Source organism: Hipposideros armiger, unplaced genomic scaffold (genome assembly GCF_001890085.2).
Source record: "Hipposideros armiger isolate ML-2016 unplaced genomic scaffold, ASM189008v1 scaffold_628, whole genome shotgun sequence".
Lineage (NCBI taxonomy): Eukaryota > Metazoa > Chordata > Mammalia > Chiroptera > Hipposideridae > Hipposideros > Hipposideros armiger.
The window spans coordinates 909,977-927,733 of NW_017731978.1; the positions used below are offsets into that span (position 1 = coordinate 909,977).

Consider the following 17,757-nt stretch of genomic DNA (forward strand, 5'->3'; position numbering starts at 1 on the left):
TAAAATGAAAGCATCGGATTGAGAGTCAGTGAAACGTTGAGAAAAGTAGAATAACATTTGTAGTGTGATCTGATTTTGTCTTAAATCCCAAAAGCAGAACGACAGCAATTGACTACATATGTTAATTTTGGGAAGGCCTAGAAGGTTTTCAATCAAAACTGCTAACAGTCAGTAGCTCTGCCAAGGCAAGTGTGGTTTGAAGAATTGGGGTAGAGCATGGTTGAAGATTTCTACTTTTTCTGTGTATCTCTGCAGTTGAATTTTTTTTTTTACAGTGACACCACTGGCACTTTTAATATGTAAGTAAATTTGTGATGAGTTCTGTGAAAGCATAATAAGGAAACCTCTTCTGGAGGAGTCATGTGAGTCTGTGGACGAGCTGTCATCCTGCGGGCTTTCTGCTTTGCAGGAACCTTCGGAGGATCCGGAAGTGCCAGCGTGGTCGAGAACAGCAGGAAAAGGAAGGGAAGGAAGGAGGAAACAGCAAGAAGAGCATGGAGAATGTGGATAGCTTGGATAAGCTGGAGTGTAGGTTCAAGCTAAACTCCTACAAGATGGTATATGTGATCAAGTCTGAGGACTACATGTATCGGAGGACCGCCCTGCTCCGGGCCCATCAGGTGAGGACCAGCCTGGCCTAGAGGCCGCGGGGCCTGGCTTTTCTTTTATGAAAACCTCCACTTCATTGGAGAGCTGTTGAGTAAGCAGGCGTGTTAGCCTGTTGACACCATGACAAAGGACCACACGGGTGCATGACCTACATAATCAGAAATGATTGTCACAGAGTTCTAGAAGCCAGAAGTCCGAGATCGGAGTGTTGCCGAGTAGGTTCGGGCCTACTGAGGGCTTCCGGGAGGATCTGCTCCTCCTCACCTGGGCCCTGTTGCTGTGCTGGCATCTTTGGACTTCTGTGGCTTGTGGATATTTGCCTTCCTGTCACATAGAGCTCTCCCTGTGTGCATGTCTGTCCAGATTTCCCCCTTTTAAAAGGATGCGAGCCATACTGCATTATGGGTTCACCCTACTACCTATGACCTCCTCTAAACTAGTTACATCTGCAACAGCCTTATTTCCAGAGAAGGTCCCATTCTGAGGTGCCGGGAGTTAGGTCATCAACATGTGAATTGGAGGGCAGGGAGCACAGTTCAACCCATGACAGCTGGTAGCACCTGCCAGCATTTCCTTTCAGGTGGTGCTGCTTGCATGAGGCCTCCCTGCACTCACACGTTACCTACACTGGGAGAGTATCCTGACGCACTTAGGTTACCAGGTATTGTGCCGGGCCCTGGAATAGAGCAGCCATGAAATAGAGCAGATAAGGGAATGTGATAAGCATGCCCAACAAAGAAACTAGGTGAAGTGACCAAGAGGAACCGATGTGCAGACCCGGCTTTTACTGGGTGAGACCTCTCTAAGGAGATGACACTTAAGGCCTGAACAGTGACAAGGATCCAGTCTGTTAAAGAGTTGGAGGCTGGTACTTTCTAGGCAGAGGAAACAAGCAAGTGCAAGGCAGGGAACGAGGAAAGCACTTGGCACGTGTGAGAAACTAAAACCATCTGTGGTTTGAGCCGTAGGAATGTGGGAGGTGTGAAGTTGGAAGGGTGGGCAGAGGCCACATTACTTAGTCTCATAGGCCATGGCTTGGATTTTGTTTGAAGTACATTGCGACATCGTTGACAGAGATAGCTTGGACTTTGTGAGGAGAATGGGACTGAGTGTGGGTACAAAGTTGGAAGGGCAGGGACAACTCAAAAGACTGCTTTTGTCCAAATGAGACCTGATGGTGACTCAGGCTAGCAGAAGGGTGGCATTGGAGTTGTGAGAATCAGACAGACGAGATGTAATTTGGAGATGCAGTGGCCAGGACGTGGTGTTGATCAGGTCAGCACCTGAGATAAGAGGAAGGAGAACATCAAGGAGGATGCCTGGCGGGCTTGGTTGTTTGGTTTGTTTTGCTTGAGTAAAGGGGAAGTTTAGGGGCACATCTGTTAATAGGAAGGTGTTACCAGGTTTGAGAGGCAGATCAAGCACTGTTTTGAATTGGAACATTAGAGTGGGAGATGTTGGGTGGGCACTTTAATGTACTTCTCTCGTGGTGCTGTGTGTTATATGTATGTCTCTGATTCAAATTATTTGGGGAACCGGGCAACCCCTAATCCATTCTTATCCCCTACTCTGCCTTGCATGTGGGCACCAGTACATATTTATGGGCAACATAGGTAGGAACGTGAACCTCCACTAGAGATGTGCTGTGCTGGGCACTCCGCTGGGTGTGTGTGGGGGGGGGTGCTGTGAACGGAGAGTGGGTCTGAAGCCTTCGGTTGCATGCCGTCTTCCTTAGCAGCGGATTGCCATGCAGATAGAAATGACCAACAGCCGCACTTGGGGTACATTAGAATCATTTGGGTTGCTGATTTTAAAATGCAGGTACTAATTGAAAGTAAGGTAGTTGTCGTGGTTTATCAGGTTGCCCAGGTGATGCTAATGATGCTAAAACTGAGAAGCACTGAGCTACTTCTGCCCAGACCCTGAGTTGACATTTCTTTGGGGGCTTAATGGGTTCCAACTCCTTACATGCTCTGTTCTTAACCTTTTCAGTTCTCTTCTTTAAACAGACTCCTATTGCCCTCTTTCTTTTCTTCCTTTCCTTTCCCTTCCTCTCCCTCCCTTCCTCCCTCTCCCTCCTCCTTCCTTCTTTCCCTCCCTCTCCCTCCTTCCCCCCTTCCTCCCTCTCCCTCCTTTTTCCCCCTTTCCCTTCCCCTTCTTTTCCCTTCCCCTCCCTCCCTCCTTTCTATTCATTTTTTACAACATCTTTGCTACTTTAGGAGAAAATTGGGCTTTGTATTTGAAGGGGATTTTCAATCCTAGTTCATGGTTTTTTCCTTGTTCTATTTTGCAGTCTCATGAGCGTGTAAGCAAGAGGCTTCATCAGAGGTTCCAGGCCTGGGTAGATAAATGGACCAAGGAGCATGTGCCCCGTGAAATGGCAGCAGAGACCAGCAAGTGGCTCATGGGTGAGGGGCTGGAGGGCCTGGTGCCCTGTACCACCACCTGTGACACAGAGACTCTGCACTTTGTCAGCATTAACAAGTACCGTGTCAAGTACGGCACCGTGTTCAAAGCCCCGTAACTGCAGAGCCAGAGCACATAAATTGAGGGAGGTGTGTGGGGGGTGGGGGTGGGTTCACTGATGGGCCCTCACACGCTGAAAAAATGAGGAAGATGCCTTTCAAGCCTCACTGGGCCTCTCTGGGACATGGCCACCAGATCCGTGTGTGGCTGGTGCAACCTGGCACCAAGTGGGCTATGTGTAAGAAACATGGGTACCTTACATGGCTGGAGCTGGAACTTTCCTCATGGGATTTGGGGTATTATCCTGCCCAGAGGGGAAGGAAATCCATGCAAGCAGAGAGACACTCAGCTTGCGTGCATACACCAGCAGAGCTAAGACTGGAGTTTCCCGGGGCCTGACCTTTGCTGAGGGAACCAGGTGCTGTTCACACCTTGACTGATGGGCGTGCATTGACAAAGACTGGGGGAGGACTCAACACTCAGATGGGTTGTAACTGATGGTCACTGCTCCTCCTCTCCTTTCCCCCCAAAAGGGGGAAAAACTGGATTTGATTCTTTACCTGGTCTCTCACTCGAGCACATTTAGAATTGATACAGGACCTGTGGTTTGGCTTTGGGATTGATCATCTCGTGGATCTGATTCCTGGCAAATCCCTCGCCGCCTTCCCTTTACACTCTCCTCTGGTTCTCAACCTCAACAAGTTCAAATCAGTTGTCCTTTTTAGCTCCCGTGGAACTGTTTTGTACCTGCTTCTTTACTAGTCTACCTTAGTGCCATCCACCAGCTTTCCTCTTGCTCACACACACACACACACACACACACACAATTTTAACTTGTTTTTTTTGTTTTTGTAAATAATGTACATACTGTCAATTTTTTATTAAAAGAAATATGCTTTGATGTGCTAGCATAACTGCTCTAGCTTCTTGTGTACCATAGTTCTATGTGGCTTCAGATTTAGTACCTATGAACAGGTGTACAAGACATTTATTACACTTTTTACCAAAGGGAGTTACTGTTGTAGTACTTTTGTGTAAAACTTGTCTTCCCCTTTGCCCCAACTTTTTTTTCTTTTTGTAAATAAATAAAGCTTGGTTCTTACTTAAGGAATAAACTTGCAACCCAAGTCCCGTGTCCTCAGAGGAGAACTATTGTGAAGCAGGGATTTGGTCTCAGTTCCTTATCCACGGTATTATTTTGCTTTAGTTAGCAGTCAACTGTATTTGTCTCAAGTCAAAATATCCCAGATTTTCATTCTTTTAGTACATGTTTTTTTTCCCCCCTTATTTCAACTGTTTGGAAATATTTTATATTTGTGTACGTTGTCCAGCTATATAGTTTGTATTTCTCTATATTTTTTCTTACCCTTATTGGAATTGGGGGTGAACAACTTAAATACCAAACCAGTATTTAAAAGAAGTGTGTATAAGTCGTGTGGTATAAATGGGGTTGGGAGGGAGCAGATTTAGTACATTTCATTAGCAACTGAAAATGGAATATATATTTTTTTAATTACATAAATTTAAACTGGCAGACATGAGTGATTAGGATTTTTATGTGTGGTCAGCCTGGACTTCTGGTGGGTTTTCCTTTAGCAACCATGACCCTAGTCATAGTTGTAAGTAACCAAGTGTTTTGTGTGGTTTTGTTTGCTTTTTAATTAAAAATCACCACCACCAAAAACCCACAAAATTTTGACTTCTGGACTTTCCAAATATATGTTAGACTTCTGATTTTAGATTTTTGTTTGTTGGGGGTGGGGTGGGGGGAAGATGACACAAGAGACCCTGAACCCAGAAATGTAGAGTGGGAAAAGAGCCTTGTGGGAGGAGATTGTGGGGTGAAGCTGAGGCAGTGTCTGACTTGGGGATAGAGTGAGACAGACTGATTGGGGAGGGGGAGAGCTTCAGGTTTTCCCAGCAATAACTCACATATTCCCCCTCTGCTCACTTCAGAAAAAGATCATGCTGACTTGGAATTACCAGGGAAAGTGAATTACCAGGGAAAGTGATGGGGCCCAGCTGTTGCTGGCCCTGCACAGCTGTGTTCCAGAGCTCCTGCTTGCTGGTCAGGGCCAGTTCAGGAGAAAATCTCAGTCCACCAGTGCAACCAAAAGAGGGGGGCTTCACCTACAACCAGGGTTTTCACAAGCACCATTTTTAATCCTCCTGCCTTCTGACATCTGAGCTCCAAGCTCTAAACCCAGCCTGTATTATAGCAGCAAGTTATCTTTATTTTAAATCATGTTTGATACTCTGTACTTAGTCACCTTTCCGTGTAATTTGCATTTGAAATGTTGTAAATTTGACTTGGTCAGTATTTTCATTAAAATATCAGGGCTAATGCTGTGTATATATTTTTCTTATTAATGATTTTATAGATAAGAACTCCCTGGTAATCCTAGGAGGCAAAAAACGCTGCCAGTGGATTACTAGGGTGACGTGAAAATTAAATTGGAGGTGTTTCTGGCATTATGGCCTCTCTGAACGCTGAACTGTATTTCCTGTGTGGTGAAATACAGTATTCTATTAGTATCTTCGAATGCTATGACTAATGTGCCACCAAGTCACAATCTTTCCAGAGTTTCTGGTGATGACTGACAGTTATTTACATAAAATAGTAGAGGAAGCAGCGGTTACTAGTGTGCAAATCCCTCTGTATTGAACAGCATGTCCATCCCTGGCGCCCTTGTTCTTTCCACGTTAAGCAAATAACGGGTTTTCGAGATAGCAAGAGGTTGGGCTGGGACTGGAGGGACAAAGGGTTGCTACTTGTTACTGCTGAGGCTGCGTGATCTCCATCTGCCGTGCCTGATGGACCCCCATCTCTGTCCGGGAACTTTTGGAGAATCCAAACGTCAAACTTTACATTTATATCGGGATTTGCCAGGTGGCCCGCTCACCAGACCGGACGAGATAGAGGAGAACCCCGGAAGCGCTGCTTTTATTAGTTTTCCGCGCCCGGCTCAAGTTCAGAGATGCGGTGTTGCAAGAACAACGGCCCGCGGCGGGAAGGCGCCTCCAGACGCCGGAACCTTTGGTTCCAGCCCGCGCTGGCAGCGCCCAGGACTTGGCGAAGAGAGGACGGCGCGCGGCTATGGCGGCGGTGGTGGCGCCGGCTCTGAAGCACTGGCGCACTACGCTGGAGCGGGTGGAGAAGTTCGTGTCGCCGCTCTATTTTACCGACTGTAATCTCCGCGGCAGGTGTGGCCCCTTTGTACAGGGCGCTGGCCGGCGCATCCGTGCGCCTCAGCCTTCCCTTCCGGGGGGATATCCAAACTGCGGCCACTCGAACTGAGGGAAAGTGCCAGCCCGCCGCGGACAGGGCAGGGGCTAGGAGGGGACGGGGAGGATGTGCTGTGGGGCAGCTCTCGGTGGTGGCTCGAGGGAACGCGTCTTACCCGCCGGCTGGTCCACGGGCGGAAAGGGGGCCTCGAGCGCGCGCCCACTGGTCCTTCCCGGCCAGGCTCTTCGGGGACAGCTGCCCGGTTACCGCGCTCTCCAGCTTCCTGACACCCGAGAGGCTTCCCTACCAGGAGGCAGTCCAGCAGGACTTCCGCCCCGCGCAGGTCGGCGACAGCTTCGGACCCACGTGGGTAACACCCAGAGGGAGCGTGGGGCCAGTGGGCCTAAGGGAAGTTCCCCCTCCTGGCTAGCTCGACACCTCGAGGTGCCACCCACACCTACATTGCCGCCCCTCTGCCTTAGCCACTTGGGGCAGAGCAGCACCCTCTGCTGGGAACAGCTCTCTGGTTCCTCAGACTTACTGAAAGACTTCATTTCCCCCTTTTACCTAGTTGCTGGACACCCCTTAGGAAAGGCACTCAAAGATTGATCACAGACCCCTGTCTCTTCTGCCTCTTTTCTTCACCATGCTGCACACCCCATGGCTTCTTTCAAAATCGTATATCTTGTGATGCAGATATTAGGGAAAGTCTCAAGCCCCTACTGACTTAATTCTCAGAAATACTGTTTCAAAAGGACACCATCAACCCTGAGGCCCATCTCAGTGGCTCTCTTGCAGATGGTGGACCTGTTGGTTCCGGGTAGAGCTGACCATCCCAGAGGCATGGGTAGGTCAGGAAGTTCACCTTCGCTGGGAAAGTGATGGAGAAGGCCTAGTGTGGCATGATGGGGAACCTGTACAGGTAAGGAGCCTTTTCCTAAGGACAGACATGGCCACATTTCAGTTTGTCTCTGGAGAAGCCACAGCTGAGTGGTTCTGCCTGCAGAGTGGTATCAGGATTTCCCAACTGGGAACGTTACTGCTTGCACCCCTGTGCAGTTGGTCCCTCTTTTTTTTTTGTAAGATTTTATTGGGAATTGGAGGAGGGGAACAGTGTTGGGGAATCCGGGGAAGGGGAACAGACAAGTTGCTCTCCTTCTCTTCTTCAGTCTAGTTGTGGAGGACGTTGCTTCACTGACCCATGTTGGTATTATCTTTGCCTCTTCCCGGGTGAGACAGATTGGTCGCCTGGCCATGGACGGCCGCTCATGGTGGCTCTTGGCAGCTCTCGCCAGCTGCCAGCCACTCATGCTGGCTGCCAGCCACACACAGTAGCTTATGGCAGCCCACTGCAGCAGGGGCTGCAGCCTACACCTTCACCAACTCACGGCAGCCCAGCTCCCGGTTGAGCTGTTGTTCACTATCTTAGCTGTAGAGGGCAGTGTCACTGGCCCTCATGTGGGATCCAAACTGGGGGCCCTGCTGCTCAGAGCTGGTGTCTCAAGCCAGCTCTTAACCAACGCGCCACTCAGCCAGCCCAGTTGGTCCCTCTTATACTGGAAGTTAAATGGATGACTTATGGGTTGCAACATAATTAGTGCTAAACCAACCCTACCACTCCTTGGCCACCTTCTCATTCTGGGCTGAAAATAGTTACTAATCAAGTGCAGTAATAAGTACAGCAGAATCATTTATTAACCCTCTGCTAGATGCCAGGCACTAGCCTAGTGGCTTTGCAGACCACATCACTGTTTAGTTTTTTGGGTTTTTTGTTTGTTTGTTTTACAGGTTTAGGTTTCGGGACAGGGTTATGGTTAGACTTAGGGACAGATTCAGGTGTAGAATTAGGAACAGGGTTAGGGTTAGAATTAGCGACAGGGTTAGGGTTAGGGACAGGGTTAGGGTTAACGACTGGTTCAGAAATAGGTTTCGGGAACTGTTTAGCTTTTAATGAACTAGTTTTTATTATCTATAATGTATAATTATGGGGGAAACTTGCAAATAATTCTGGATAGTATAAAGTAAAAATTAACTCCTCTTACCCCGAAGTAATGGATCTCTCCCTACCACCCCATCCCAATTCCCCAGATAGAACCAATGATTAAGTGTCTTGTTTATGCATCCAACCATATCAGGTCTAATCTATAATCCTATGTGGTGGGGTCTTTATGCCCTTTCACAGATTAAGAAGCTGAGATGTATAGCGATTAGTTCACTCTATATATAAAGAGTTTCTATATAGAGAGGTTTTCTATAGAAACTCGATATATAGAGTTTCCATGCCAGTTGGACTCTTCAGGCTCAAGGTAGGACTGTTGTCCTTCCTATATGGAAGGATGGCAAAGACCTGTCCTCTCCCTTTGTTGGCTTGGTAGGTGTCTCCTGAATGCCCTCTCTGGGCTAGGCCCCAGGCTAAGCACTGGGAATAGAGCAGGGAATGAGGCAGACCTGTCCCTGATTTCAAGAGTTCCTTTCAGATACTCAGGAATGCAGAGGCCGCCAGAAGCCACGCCCAGGTCTCCTGATGCCTGCCCAAGACCCTCTCCATAACACCAGGGTCTTTTCTGCTGGTGCCATTTGGTGGTCATGGCATTGGCTGCCATGGGGATTGGGGTACCTGGTACCATCAATCTTGGCCTTGCTGGGAGAGAGAAGCCAGAACTGGAGCTAGGCAGAGGAGCCTGGCCTCCCTCGGCTTATACTTCACCTGTATTGTCCAAAAACTCAGGCCCAGTCCCTTTTGCTCCACTTCCACCAGGGTTTGACCAAAGAGGGAGAGAAGACCAGCTATGTCCTGACTGACAGTCTGGGGGCAGGAGACCCCCGGAGGTGAGTGAGTCCCTGTGCCCTGGTTGACCAGGACTATGGGGGTGGGGGTGGGGGAACCACAGTGGGCGAGGACACATAAGTGGGTGAGGAAGAGCTGAGGCCCAGAATGATCTTGGAAACACACCTACCTCCAGCATAACCATTCTCAAATCTATTTCTTTTTTAAAAGAGGGATTTTTTTTTCCTGGCTATAAAAATAACACTTGCTTTCTTATGGTAAATACAGAAAAGCAGGAAGAAGAAATACCTCCCGTTATCCCACCACCTAGAGATGCCCATTATTCACATCTAGGCATTCATCTCAGAATTCTCCCAGGCATAGTTTTTACTAGTTGAGGTTGTATTTCTTTGATAATTTGCATCCTGATGTTTTTTTCATTCCTTGTTATAACACAGGCTTTTAATGAAACCATTAAAAACTCTTTCTTAGACTTTATGATTGTATGTTACAATATTTATTGAACACTGTGTCTGGTACTTCTGGACACTGGGATTGATGGTGAGTGATGTGGTCCCTCACAGCCAGGAGACTCATATATACGTACACAATTACAAAACTGATGAGGACTCAGAGAAAATACTGGGTTCTCAGTGTGAGAACTCTGTTCCAGACTTAGGAGAGCAGCTGGAGAAGGGGCAGGGAGGGCTGCCCTAAATAAGTCATGTTTGCTGTCTGAAGACTGTAGAACAGCATCACAGCCCACCATGCTGCTCCAAAGAATGTCCCATCCCGTATTGGTTGATGGGACTTTGCCCTAGGAGATCCAGACATGTTTTTAATATGCAGAAAGGGTTCTGAGACTAAGGCAATGCCCGTAAAGACAACTTTGGGAACAAAAGGCTAAACAGCAGCATGATTCACACGGTTCCAGGCTGGGCTGCTTGTTCTTGCCAACCATGGCAGAGCTCTCATCATCGCAACGTGGGCTCAGACTGGTGCTTCTGTGGCCTTCTCGCACATGCACCTGACCTATTGTGGGATCTTCTGGGTGGTGGGTCCTGGAGGTAAATGGGGAGGGGTTGCCTGGATGCCTCCTCAGACCTCCCTCCCCAAGCCCCCAGAGGCCTCTGCCAGACCCTTGTCCTGAGGCTGCCTCCCTATGTTTGTAGCCTGACCCTCTATGTGGAAGTGGCCTGCAATGGTCTCCTGGGGGCTGGCAAGGGAATGATGATTGCAGCCCCTGACCCAGAGAAGATGTTCCAGGTGAGCCGGGCCGAGTTGGCTGTGTTCCACCGGGATGTCCATCAGCTCCTGGTGGACCTGGAGCTGCTGCTGGGCATCGCCAAGGTACTTGACACCCCACCCCACCTGGCAACTCTCTAGAGAGCTCCAGGCAAGTGGTTTCTTGGGTCAGATAGTTGGGACTCTGGGAATCCCAAACAGGGAGATTGTTTCTGCCTGCCCCAGTGCTGAGGATTTCTCTGAAGGGGAGGAGGGAGACAGTGTTGAGCAGGGGGACCAGAAGGAAGAGGGTGGAGATAGGGTGGAGCTCTGCTGAGAACCCTTGGAGATCAGTTGGGACCAGTTCTGGAGATGGGATTAAGGAGCAGAACCCTGCTGCAGGGCCTCGGGGAAGACAGCCAGCGCAGCTTCCAGGCGCTGTACACAGCCAACCAGATGGTGAACGTGTGTGACCCCACCCAGCCCCAGACATTCCCGCTGGCCCGGGACCTGGCCTCCAGGTTCTTCCGCCAACGTGGAGGTGAAAGCCAGCATACCATCCATGCCACGGGGCACTGCCACATTGATACAGGTAGGGGGGCAGCTGGCTGGGTTGGCTGGGGAGACAGGAGTACCCTGGAAGCCCTGGCTGTGAGGATCTCTATGAGATCCTCAGCAAGTTCTTGCCTCTTGGGCCTCAGTTTTCTCCATCTGTAAAATGGGGCAAGGGGCTTGGACCATGGGCTTTGCTGGGTGTGGCTTCATTTATTCTTTCAACAAAATCTGATGCCCATGTGACCCCAGGCTAGGTACTGGGTAGGATTATAGAGACTGATGATCACAAAATGGGCAGACACAGTTGGTGCCATGATGGAGGGAAGTATTGGGGTGCTGGGGAGCCCAGAAGAGGCACTTAACCCAGCTGGGTTGGGGGGATTCAAGAGAGACTTTCAGGAGGAGGTGACTGAACTGAGTGAGAATGAATAAGAGTTTGACAAGGTGTCCATGTCATCAGAGAGGAGTGAGTGATGTGGAAGTAATTGAGATGGGGGTTTAGGTGCCGGGGGAGGTTTCCTAGGGAGGATCAGGGGTTCAGTTTTGAACCTGATGAGTTTGCAGTTTGTGAGGCTTATGGGAAGTCCACATTTTTGACAAGCTCCCTAAGGTATTGGATCTGATGCAGCTAAAGTTTCAGGACCAGAACAAGGGCTTTCTCTGATAGGCCAAGGTGTGGGGTGGAGGGTGGGGCTGTGGGCTGGTAAGGAAGGAACCGAGGCCTAGTGCTCAGGAGAGGCTCCAGTGCTTCACATGGGATGGCTGACCAGCACGGTCCCTCTTGGGGAGCTGTGCCCTCTGTTCTGAGATATCCATCAGTGTGTGTTAGAGAAAGGGTTAACCCAGGGTTAACCTGCTTTTTACAGGATCCTCTCTGGGGGTGTCTAAACCTCAGAGAAGCTATTTCAGGGTGCAGGGCCTTCATTTCCTGACGTGTAAAATTGACCCGATAGCCCTAGTGGTCTCCCTTCCCCAACCTCTATCCCACCTTGCAGAGGTGATTTGAAGTGACAGCTCAGGAGGGGTGCCACAGGCTACCAAAGGAAGGGCCAGCCTGGGGTGGGAGGAGAGCAAGGATGGCCCTCAAGGTCCAGGCTGGGCCTGGTTGGGGTATGGGGAGACGGGTGAGGCTGGAGATCTGTGTGGAGCTGGGGACCTTGCCACTCTCCCTCCACCCTCCGCCTCCTTTCCATCTAGCCTGGCTTTGGCCTTTCAAGGAGACTGTGCGGAAATGTGCCCGGAGCTGGGTAACAGCCATGCAACTCATGGAGCGGAACCCTGAGTTCATCTTTGCCTGCTCCCAGGTCAGTGGGACAGCCATGTGGGGCACCAGGAGCCCAATAGGTCTGAGAGGGAGGTTCCGGGGGCTACCCTGGCCTGAGAGGCAGGGCTCTTCTCACCCTCAGCTGTGCCCTGGGTCCCAGATACTTGGCCTGGGAGGGGTCCTTGTCACTCCCGGTGCAGCTCCCTCCCCGTCTGCCTCTCAGGCGCAGCAGCTGGAGTGGGTGAAGACCCACTATCCTGGCGTGCACGCCCGGCTCCAGGAGTTCGCCTGCCGCGGGCAGTTTGTGCCTGTCGGGGGCACCTGGGTGGAGATGGTAAGTGTGGTCTGCACATGCTCAGCCTCTGGCCACTGTCATGGGCTTCCCTCCTTGGCTCTGTGGCTTTCTGCAGGCCCTTTACACCCTTCTGTGCTGCGCTTATTAGTCCCTGGAATTCCAAGGGGGAGGAGGGTCTCAAGCACTGTCCTTCCACGACCCAGAAGCTCCCCTCCAGCACACAGACAGAGGTGGACACCTGGGTGCTGGCTCTAACTCCTGGGTCAAAGCCCTGGCTTGTCCTGACGGGGTGGGTTGGCCTGAGCTCCTGCCTATCCCCACCTGGCGCTGACCCCAGCTGCCTCACTCTTCCCTTTGCCAGGATGGGAACCTGCCCAGTGGAGAGGCTATGGTGAGGCAGTTCCTCCAGGGCCAGCGCTTCTTTCTGCAGGAGTTCGGGAAGATGTGTTCCGAGGTAGGCTAGGAGCTGCTGTGCCTGCAGGTAGATGGGGCTGGAGCTTGACCTTGAGTGATGAGGGCCTGAGCCTGGGGCTGCTGCACCAAGGGCCCTGGTTCTCGCGCCCAGAGGCCCTTCTCCCGCACAGTTCTGGCTGCCAGACACATTTGGCTACTCAGCTCAGCTCCCCCAGATCATGCGCGGCTGTGGCATCAGGCACTTCCTGACCCAGAAACTAAGCTGGAATTTGGTGAACTCCTTCCCGGTGAGCAGACCCCAGGGGGTCCCATTAGATTGGGCCTGAGCCCCACCTGGCCCCTTCACCTCTTCCCAGGCTTATTCGGGGTCCTGGACAAACCACCTACCCCCCACCCAGAGAGAACATGCCTCCTGCAGGGTCACACAATGGGCAGGGAAGATCTGGAAGGCCCAACCCTGCCTCAGCCCTGATGTTGGCCTCTCTCCTCTGCCTCTGTCTCCCTACCTGAAGCACCATACCTTTTTCTGGGAGGGGCTGGATGGCTCCCGTGTGCTGACCCACTTCCCACCCGGTGACTCATACGGGATGGAGGGCAGTGTGGAGGAGGTAAGAGGGTACCTAGTGGCTGAGGTGGGACTCTGGGGGATGGGGAAGGCTGGAGAGGGCTGGGTGTCTTGTCCTAGGCTGACTCATGCTGACCTGACCTGCCCCTGCCTGTTCAGGTGCTGAAGACAGTGGCCAAAAACCGGGACAAAGGGCGAACCAACCACAGTGCTTTCCTCTTTGGCTTTGGGGATGGGGGCGGTGGCCCCACCCAGACCATGGTGGACCGCCTGAAGCGACTGTGCAATACAGATGGGCTGCCCAGGTCAGGCCTGGCCCACCTGCAGCCCTCACTAGCTGCTCACAGCCCTGTCCACAGCCCTTGGCTTGAGCCCTTCTTTCTGCTCTAACATTTGGCTCCACCCTCCACTGGGCCTGTCCTCCAATCCTGGACCTTGGGCTCCTCCCACCTTCCACTTTGGCGGGGGTTGGGGGGTTGTGAGCTGAAGGTGGGAAGGGGCTTAAACTCACCAGAGAGAGAACTCTCGTGGGGTGTCCAGAGCCGGCTTTGTGTGGACTGGGAGCGTTCTAGGGGTGGCTCCTTTCTTTGGGGGCTGCATCTCTTGTCCGTTCTGGTGTGGAAGAATGATGAGCTAGGCTTGTGGTCTACCTCAGGGTGCAGCTGTCTTCTCCCGGGCGACTCTTTACGGCACTGGAGAGTGAATCGGGGCAGCTGTGCACATGGGTCGGGGAGCTCTTCCTGGAGCTGCATAATGGCACCTACACCACCCACGCCCAGGTCAGGAGCTGGTCACTCGGCTGAGCGGGGAGAGTGAGCCCTTGATCTGGGTCAGTGAGGAGGCAGGAGACAGAACCCCCCAGACCTGGGGGAGGAGGCTGAGAGGAGAGAAGTGCAAGAGCTCGGTTGGGTCGGGAGCCTGGAGTTAGGCTGTGTCACCCACAGGGGGCTTCATCCAGGGGGACTTGCAGAGCCGTGGGGCTCGGGGCCAGGGAGGACTTTGGAAGGTGTCCTGGGATGCTTGAGCAGACTCTTGACTGCCACTCTCCCCGACCCCCACTGTCCCGGCTCAGATCAAGAAAGGGAACCGGGAATGTGAACGCATCCTGCACGACGTGGAGCTGCTCAGCAGCCTGGCCCTGGCCCGCAGTGCTCAGTTCCTATACCCGGCAGCCCAGCTGCAGCACCTCTGGAGGTCAGCCTGGCTCTGCCACCCACCTGCCCTCACCCCACACACCTGTGTGGCTGCCCCCCCAGCCCTCCTCCCGCCCTTCCCCATTCCTGCCCTTGGCTCCTCCAGGCTCCTGCTCCTGAACCAGTTCCATGACGTAGTGACAGGAAGTTGCATTCAGCTGGTAGCAGAGGAGGCCATGTCCCACTATGAAGGTCAGGCTGCCCTCTCCAACACCCAGGACTAAGCCCACAGTGTCCCCTGTGGGACACTCGGAGGGCATCCCAGACCCTCTGCCCACCCATGACCTACCAGTCTCTCCTCAGACATCCGTTCCCATGGCAACACACTGCTCAGCACCGCAGCGGCAGCCCTGTGTGCTGGGGAGCCAGGTCCTGAGGGTCTCCTCATTGTCAACACACTGCCCTGGAAGCGCACTGAAGTGCTGGCCCTGCCCAGGCCTGGCGGGGCCCACAGCCTAGGTATGAGCTCGGGAGGGGCTGCTCCGCAGCAGGAGGGATCGAGGCCAGCCACACTCCCCTAGGCGTCTCTGCCTCGTGCCCCAGGCTGGAGAGCAGCATGAGGGGGAGAGGCAGCTCCCCCAGCCCCTCCCACTGTGTGAGGCTGCACTAATGCCCAGGCATCGTCCCCAGCCCTAGTGACAGTGCCCAGCATGGGGTATGCTCCTGCTCCCGCCCCCACCTCACTGCAGCCCCTCCTGCCCCAGCAGCCTGTGTTCGTCCTGCAAGAGGTGAGTTCCGGCACATCAGGTGGGGCGGGGGCTGCCCTGGGCCACCCTTAGGGGGCTTCTGAGCTCCCTGGTCTGGAGCAAGTGGTAAGGCAGGGCTGGGGCTAGGCTAGGGGGCTGTTTGTGGGAAGCCTCTGCCGACTCAACTTCAAGGCCTTTTCCTGCCAAGACTGATGGTTCTGTGACTCTGGACAACGGCATCATCCGGGTGAGGCTGGACCCGACCGGCCGCCTGACATCCCTGGTGCTGGTGGCCTCTGGCAGGTGCCAACCCCTCACTGCCCTCTCCCAGTGCCTGGCAGTTGGGCTCTAGACCCCGTTCCCTCTGTTCCCTGGCCCCAGCACTGCCCACAGCAGCCCATCAGTGGCTCTGGGCTGGGACCTAATCATGGAGCAGGGCAGGCTGGGCTGGGAGACCTGTCCCTTGGGCCTACTCACCCTGCCCCCACTCTACCTTGGGCAGCTGGAGAGACCAAATTTATACAGATGTAAAGCACCAATCATCTCCTTCCAGGGAGGCCATTGCCGAGGGTGCCGTGGGGAACCAGTTTGTGCTGTTTGATGATGTCCCCCTGTACTGGGATGCGTGGGACGTCATGGACTACCACCTAGAGACAAGGTGCAGTGGGCAGGACGTGGCGGGGGGTGGGGGTGCGCATACAGGCCTATGGCTCCCCCTCCACCATCAGCAGGCCCCTGCTCAATGCCTCCCACCCCTACCCCACAGGAAGCCAGTGCTGGGCCAGGCAGGGACCCTGGCAGTGGGCACTGAGGGCGGTGTGCGGGGCAGCGCCTGGTTCCTCCTGCAGATCAGCCCCAAAAGCCGACTCAGCCAGGAGGTTGTCCTGGACGTCGGCTGCCCCTATGTCCGCTTCCACACCGAGGTACTGGGGGCAGGGTAGGGGTTGTCTTCCCCGGGTATGTCTGGCCCCCCCCTCACCCCTTTACCCCCACTGCAGGTGCACTGGCACGAGGCCCACAAGTTCCTGAAGGTGGAGTTCCCTGCCCGCGTGCGGAGCCCCCAGGCCACCTATGAGATCCAGTTCGGGCACCTGCAGCGGCCCACCCACTACAACACCTCTTGGGACTGGGCGCGATATGAGGTCTGACATGGGCTGGGGAGGGCCTAGCTGTGTCGGGTGGGGGAGGAGCACGTGTGCTGAATGCTTCATGTTTAGTTGGATGCTTGTGCCTCCTGTTCAGTTTGATACTAGGCCTCCTGTTGTTGTTGAGAGCTGGAATTCAGTCCTGGGGTCCCAGACCTTGCCCTCACTCTAGTGATAGGAGGTGGGCCCCTAAGTGCACCGGACTGTCTGCCCTCCAGGTGTGGGCGCACCGCTGGATGGATCTGTCAGAGCACGGCTTTGGGCTGGCCCTGCTCAACGACTGCAAGTACGGCGCGTCAGTACACGGCAACGTCCTCAGCCTGTCGCTGTGAGTGTGGTGCTGTGAGTGCGGTGCCCGCCAAGTCTGGGGGCGGGATGGGACCGCGGGTCTTCCCGGGCCAGATTTCCAGTCCATCCCATTCCCCCTCCCCGCAGCTTGCGGGCACCCAAGGCCCCTGACGCCTCTGCTGACATGGGGCGCCACGAGTTCACCTACGCGCTGATGCCGCACAAGGGTGAGTGCCACCGCGCCCCTTCTCGGAGCCTCGCCTTCTCCAGAGGCCCCTCGCCCCTGCCCCCATTTCCACCATGTACCCCTTTCCGGCCCGCACCTAGGTTCCTTCCAGGACGCTGGCGTTATTCGCGCGGCCTACAGCCTCAATTTCCCCCTGTTGCCCCTGCCTGCCCCGGGCCCGGCGCCCGCCGCTGCCTGGAGTGCCTTCTCAGTGTCCTCGCCGGCAGTTGTGCTGGAGACCGTCAAGCAGGCAAGGGGAGGGGCGGGATGGGGCCCGAGCTGGGTTCCCCTGGGCCCCGCCCACCGCCTACCTCCCACCTCCCTCCGCAGGCTGAGACTAGTCCCCTGGGCCGCACGCTGGTCCTCAGGCTGTACGAGGCCCATGGCAGCCACGTGGACTGCTGGCTGCAAACATCACTGCCGGTTCAGGAGGCCGTCCTGTGAGTGGGGTGCGGGGTGGGGGTGGGGGTGGGTGTCCTGCCCCTCACAGGGCCCTCATGGTCCCTCTTTTTCTCCAGCTGCGACCTCCTGGAACAGCGCGACCCTGCTGGCCACTTGCCCCTTATGGACGCCTGCCTGAAGCTCACCTTTTCGCCCTTCCAAGTGCGATCCCTGTTGCTCATACTGCAGCCCCCACCAAACTGAGTCCCTGAGGGTGGGGTTTGTTTGTGGAAAGCTTTGGGGGCTCCCCCTCTTGCCTCCCCAGCCTGATGCCAGGATGAATCTCCTCTCCAACAATAAATCCTGGGCTTAGGAACCCTGCTGGTAGCCCCTGCTCTCTCCCCTTAGGGCCCATCTGCAGGCTTTACCCCAGGCATTTGGGGACAGGGGCAA

At 53.8% G+C, this 17,757-nt stretch overlaps 2 protein-coding genes across 8 annotated transcripts in view; both read left to right on the forward strand.

The window, feature by feature from the left end:
* Positions 1 to 4,186, forward strand: part of SIN3A (SIN3 transcription regulator family member A) — a 63,356-nt gene extending 59,170 nt beyond the window's left edge. For both annotated transcript variants that reach the window (XM_019625435.1, XM_019625434.1), the window contains exons 20-21: positions 410 to 620; positions 2,903 to 4,186. In XM_019625435.1, coding sequence (XP_019480980.1) covers positions 410 to 620; positions 2,903 to 3,133 — 442 coding nt within the window. In that variant the 3' untranslated portion in view covers positions 3,134 to 4,186. The remainder of the gene's footprint in view (positions 1 to 409; positions 621 to 2,902) is intronic.
* Positions 4,187 to 5,509: 1,323 nt separating this feature from the next.
* On the forward strand, positions 5,510 to 17,684 carry MAN2C1 (mannosidase alpha class 2C member 1). Of its 6 annotated transcripts, none has more exons than XM_019625442.1 (26): positions 5,510 to 6,279; positions 6,542 to 6,667; positions 7,100 to 7,223; positions 9,060 to 9,130; positions 10,241 to 10,418; positions 10,695 to 10,884; positions 12,045 to 12,151; positions 12,335 to 12,445; positions 12,768 to 12,860; positions 12,991 to 13,107; positions 13,333 to 13,428; positions 13,545 to 13,690; positions 14,041 to 14,164; positions 14,458 to 14,579; positions 14,685 to 14,770; positions 14,882 to 15,037; positions 15,196 to 15,306; positions 15,435 to 15,567; positions 15,818 to 15,922; positions 16,031 to 16,187; positions 16,263 to 16,406; positions 16,628 to 16,737; positions 16,845 to 16,924; positions 17,025 to 17,173; positions 17,254 to 17,363; positions 17,442 to 17,684. In XM_019625442.1, the coding sequence occupies exons 1-26, from the start codon at positions 6,173 to 6,175 to the stop codon at positions 17,566 to 17,568; spliced, it is 3,180 nt and encodes a 1,059-aa protein (XP_019480987.1). In that variant the 5' UTR covers positions 5,510 to 6,172; the 3' UTR covers positions 17,569 to 17,684. The 6 variants fall into 6 exon arrangements, with proteins under 6 accessions (XP_019480987.1, XP_019480983.1, XP_019480982.1 ...); XM_019625438.1 differs by having other exon boundaries at positions 15,209 to 15,306; positions 15,473 to 15,567; positions 17,442 to 17,680; XM_019625437.1 differs by having other exon boundaries at positions 15,209 to 15,306; positions 15,473 to 15,567; positions 17,025 to 17,363.
* Positions 17,685 to 17,757: the final 73 nt, after the last annotated feature.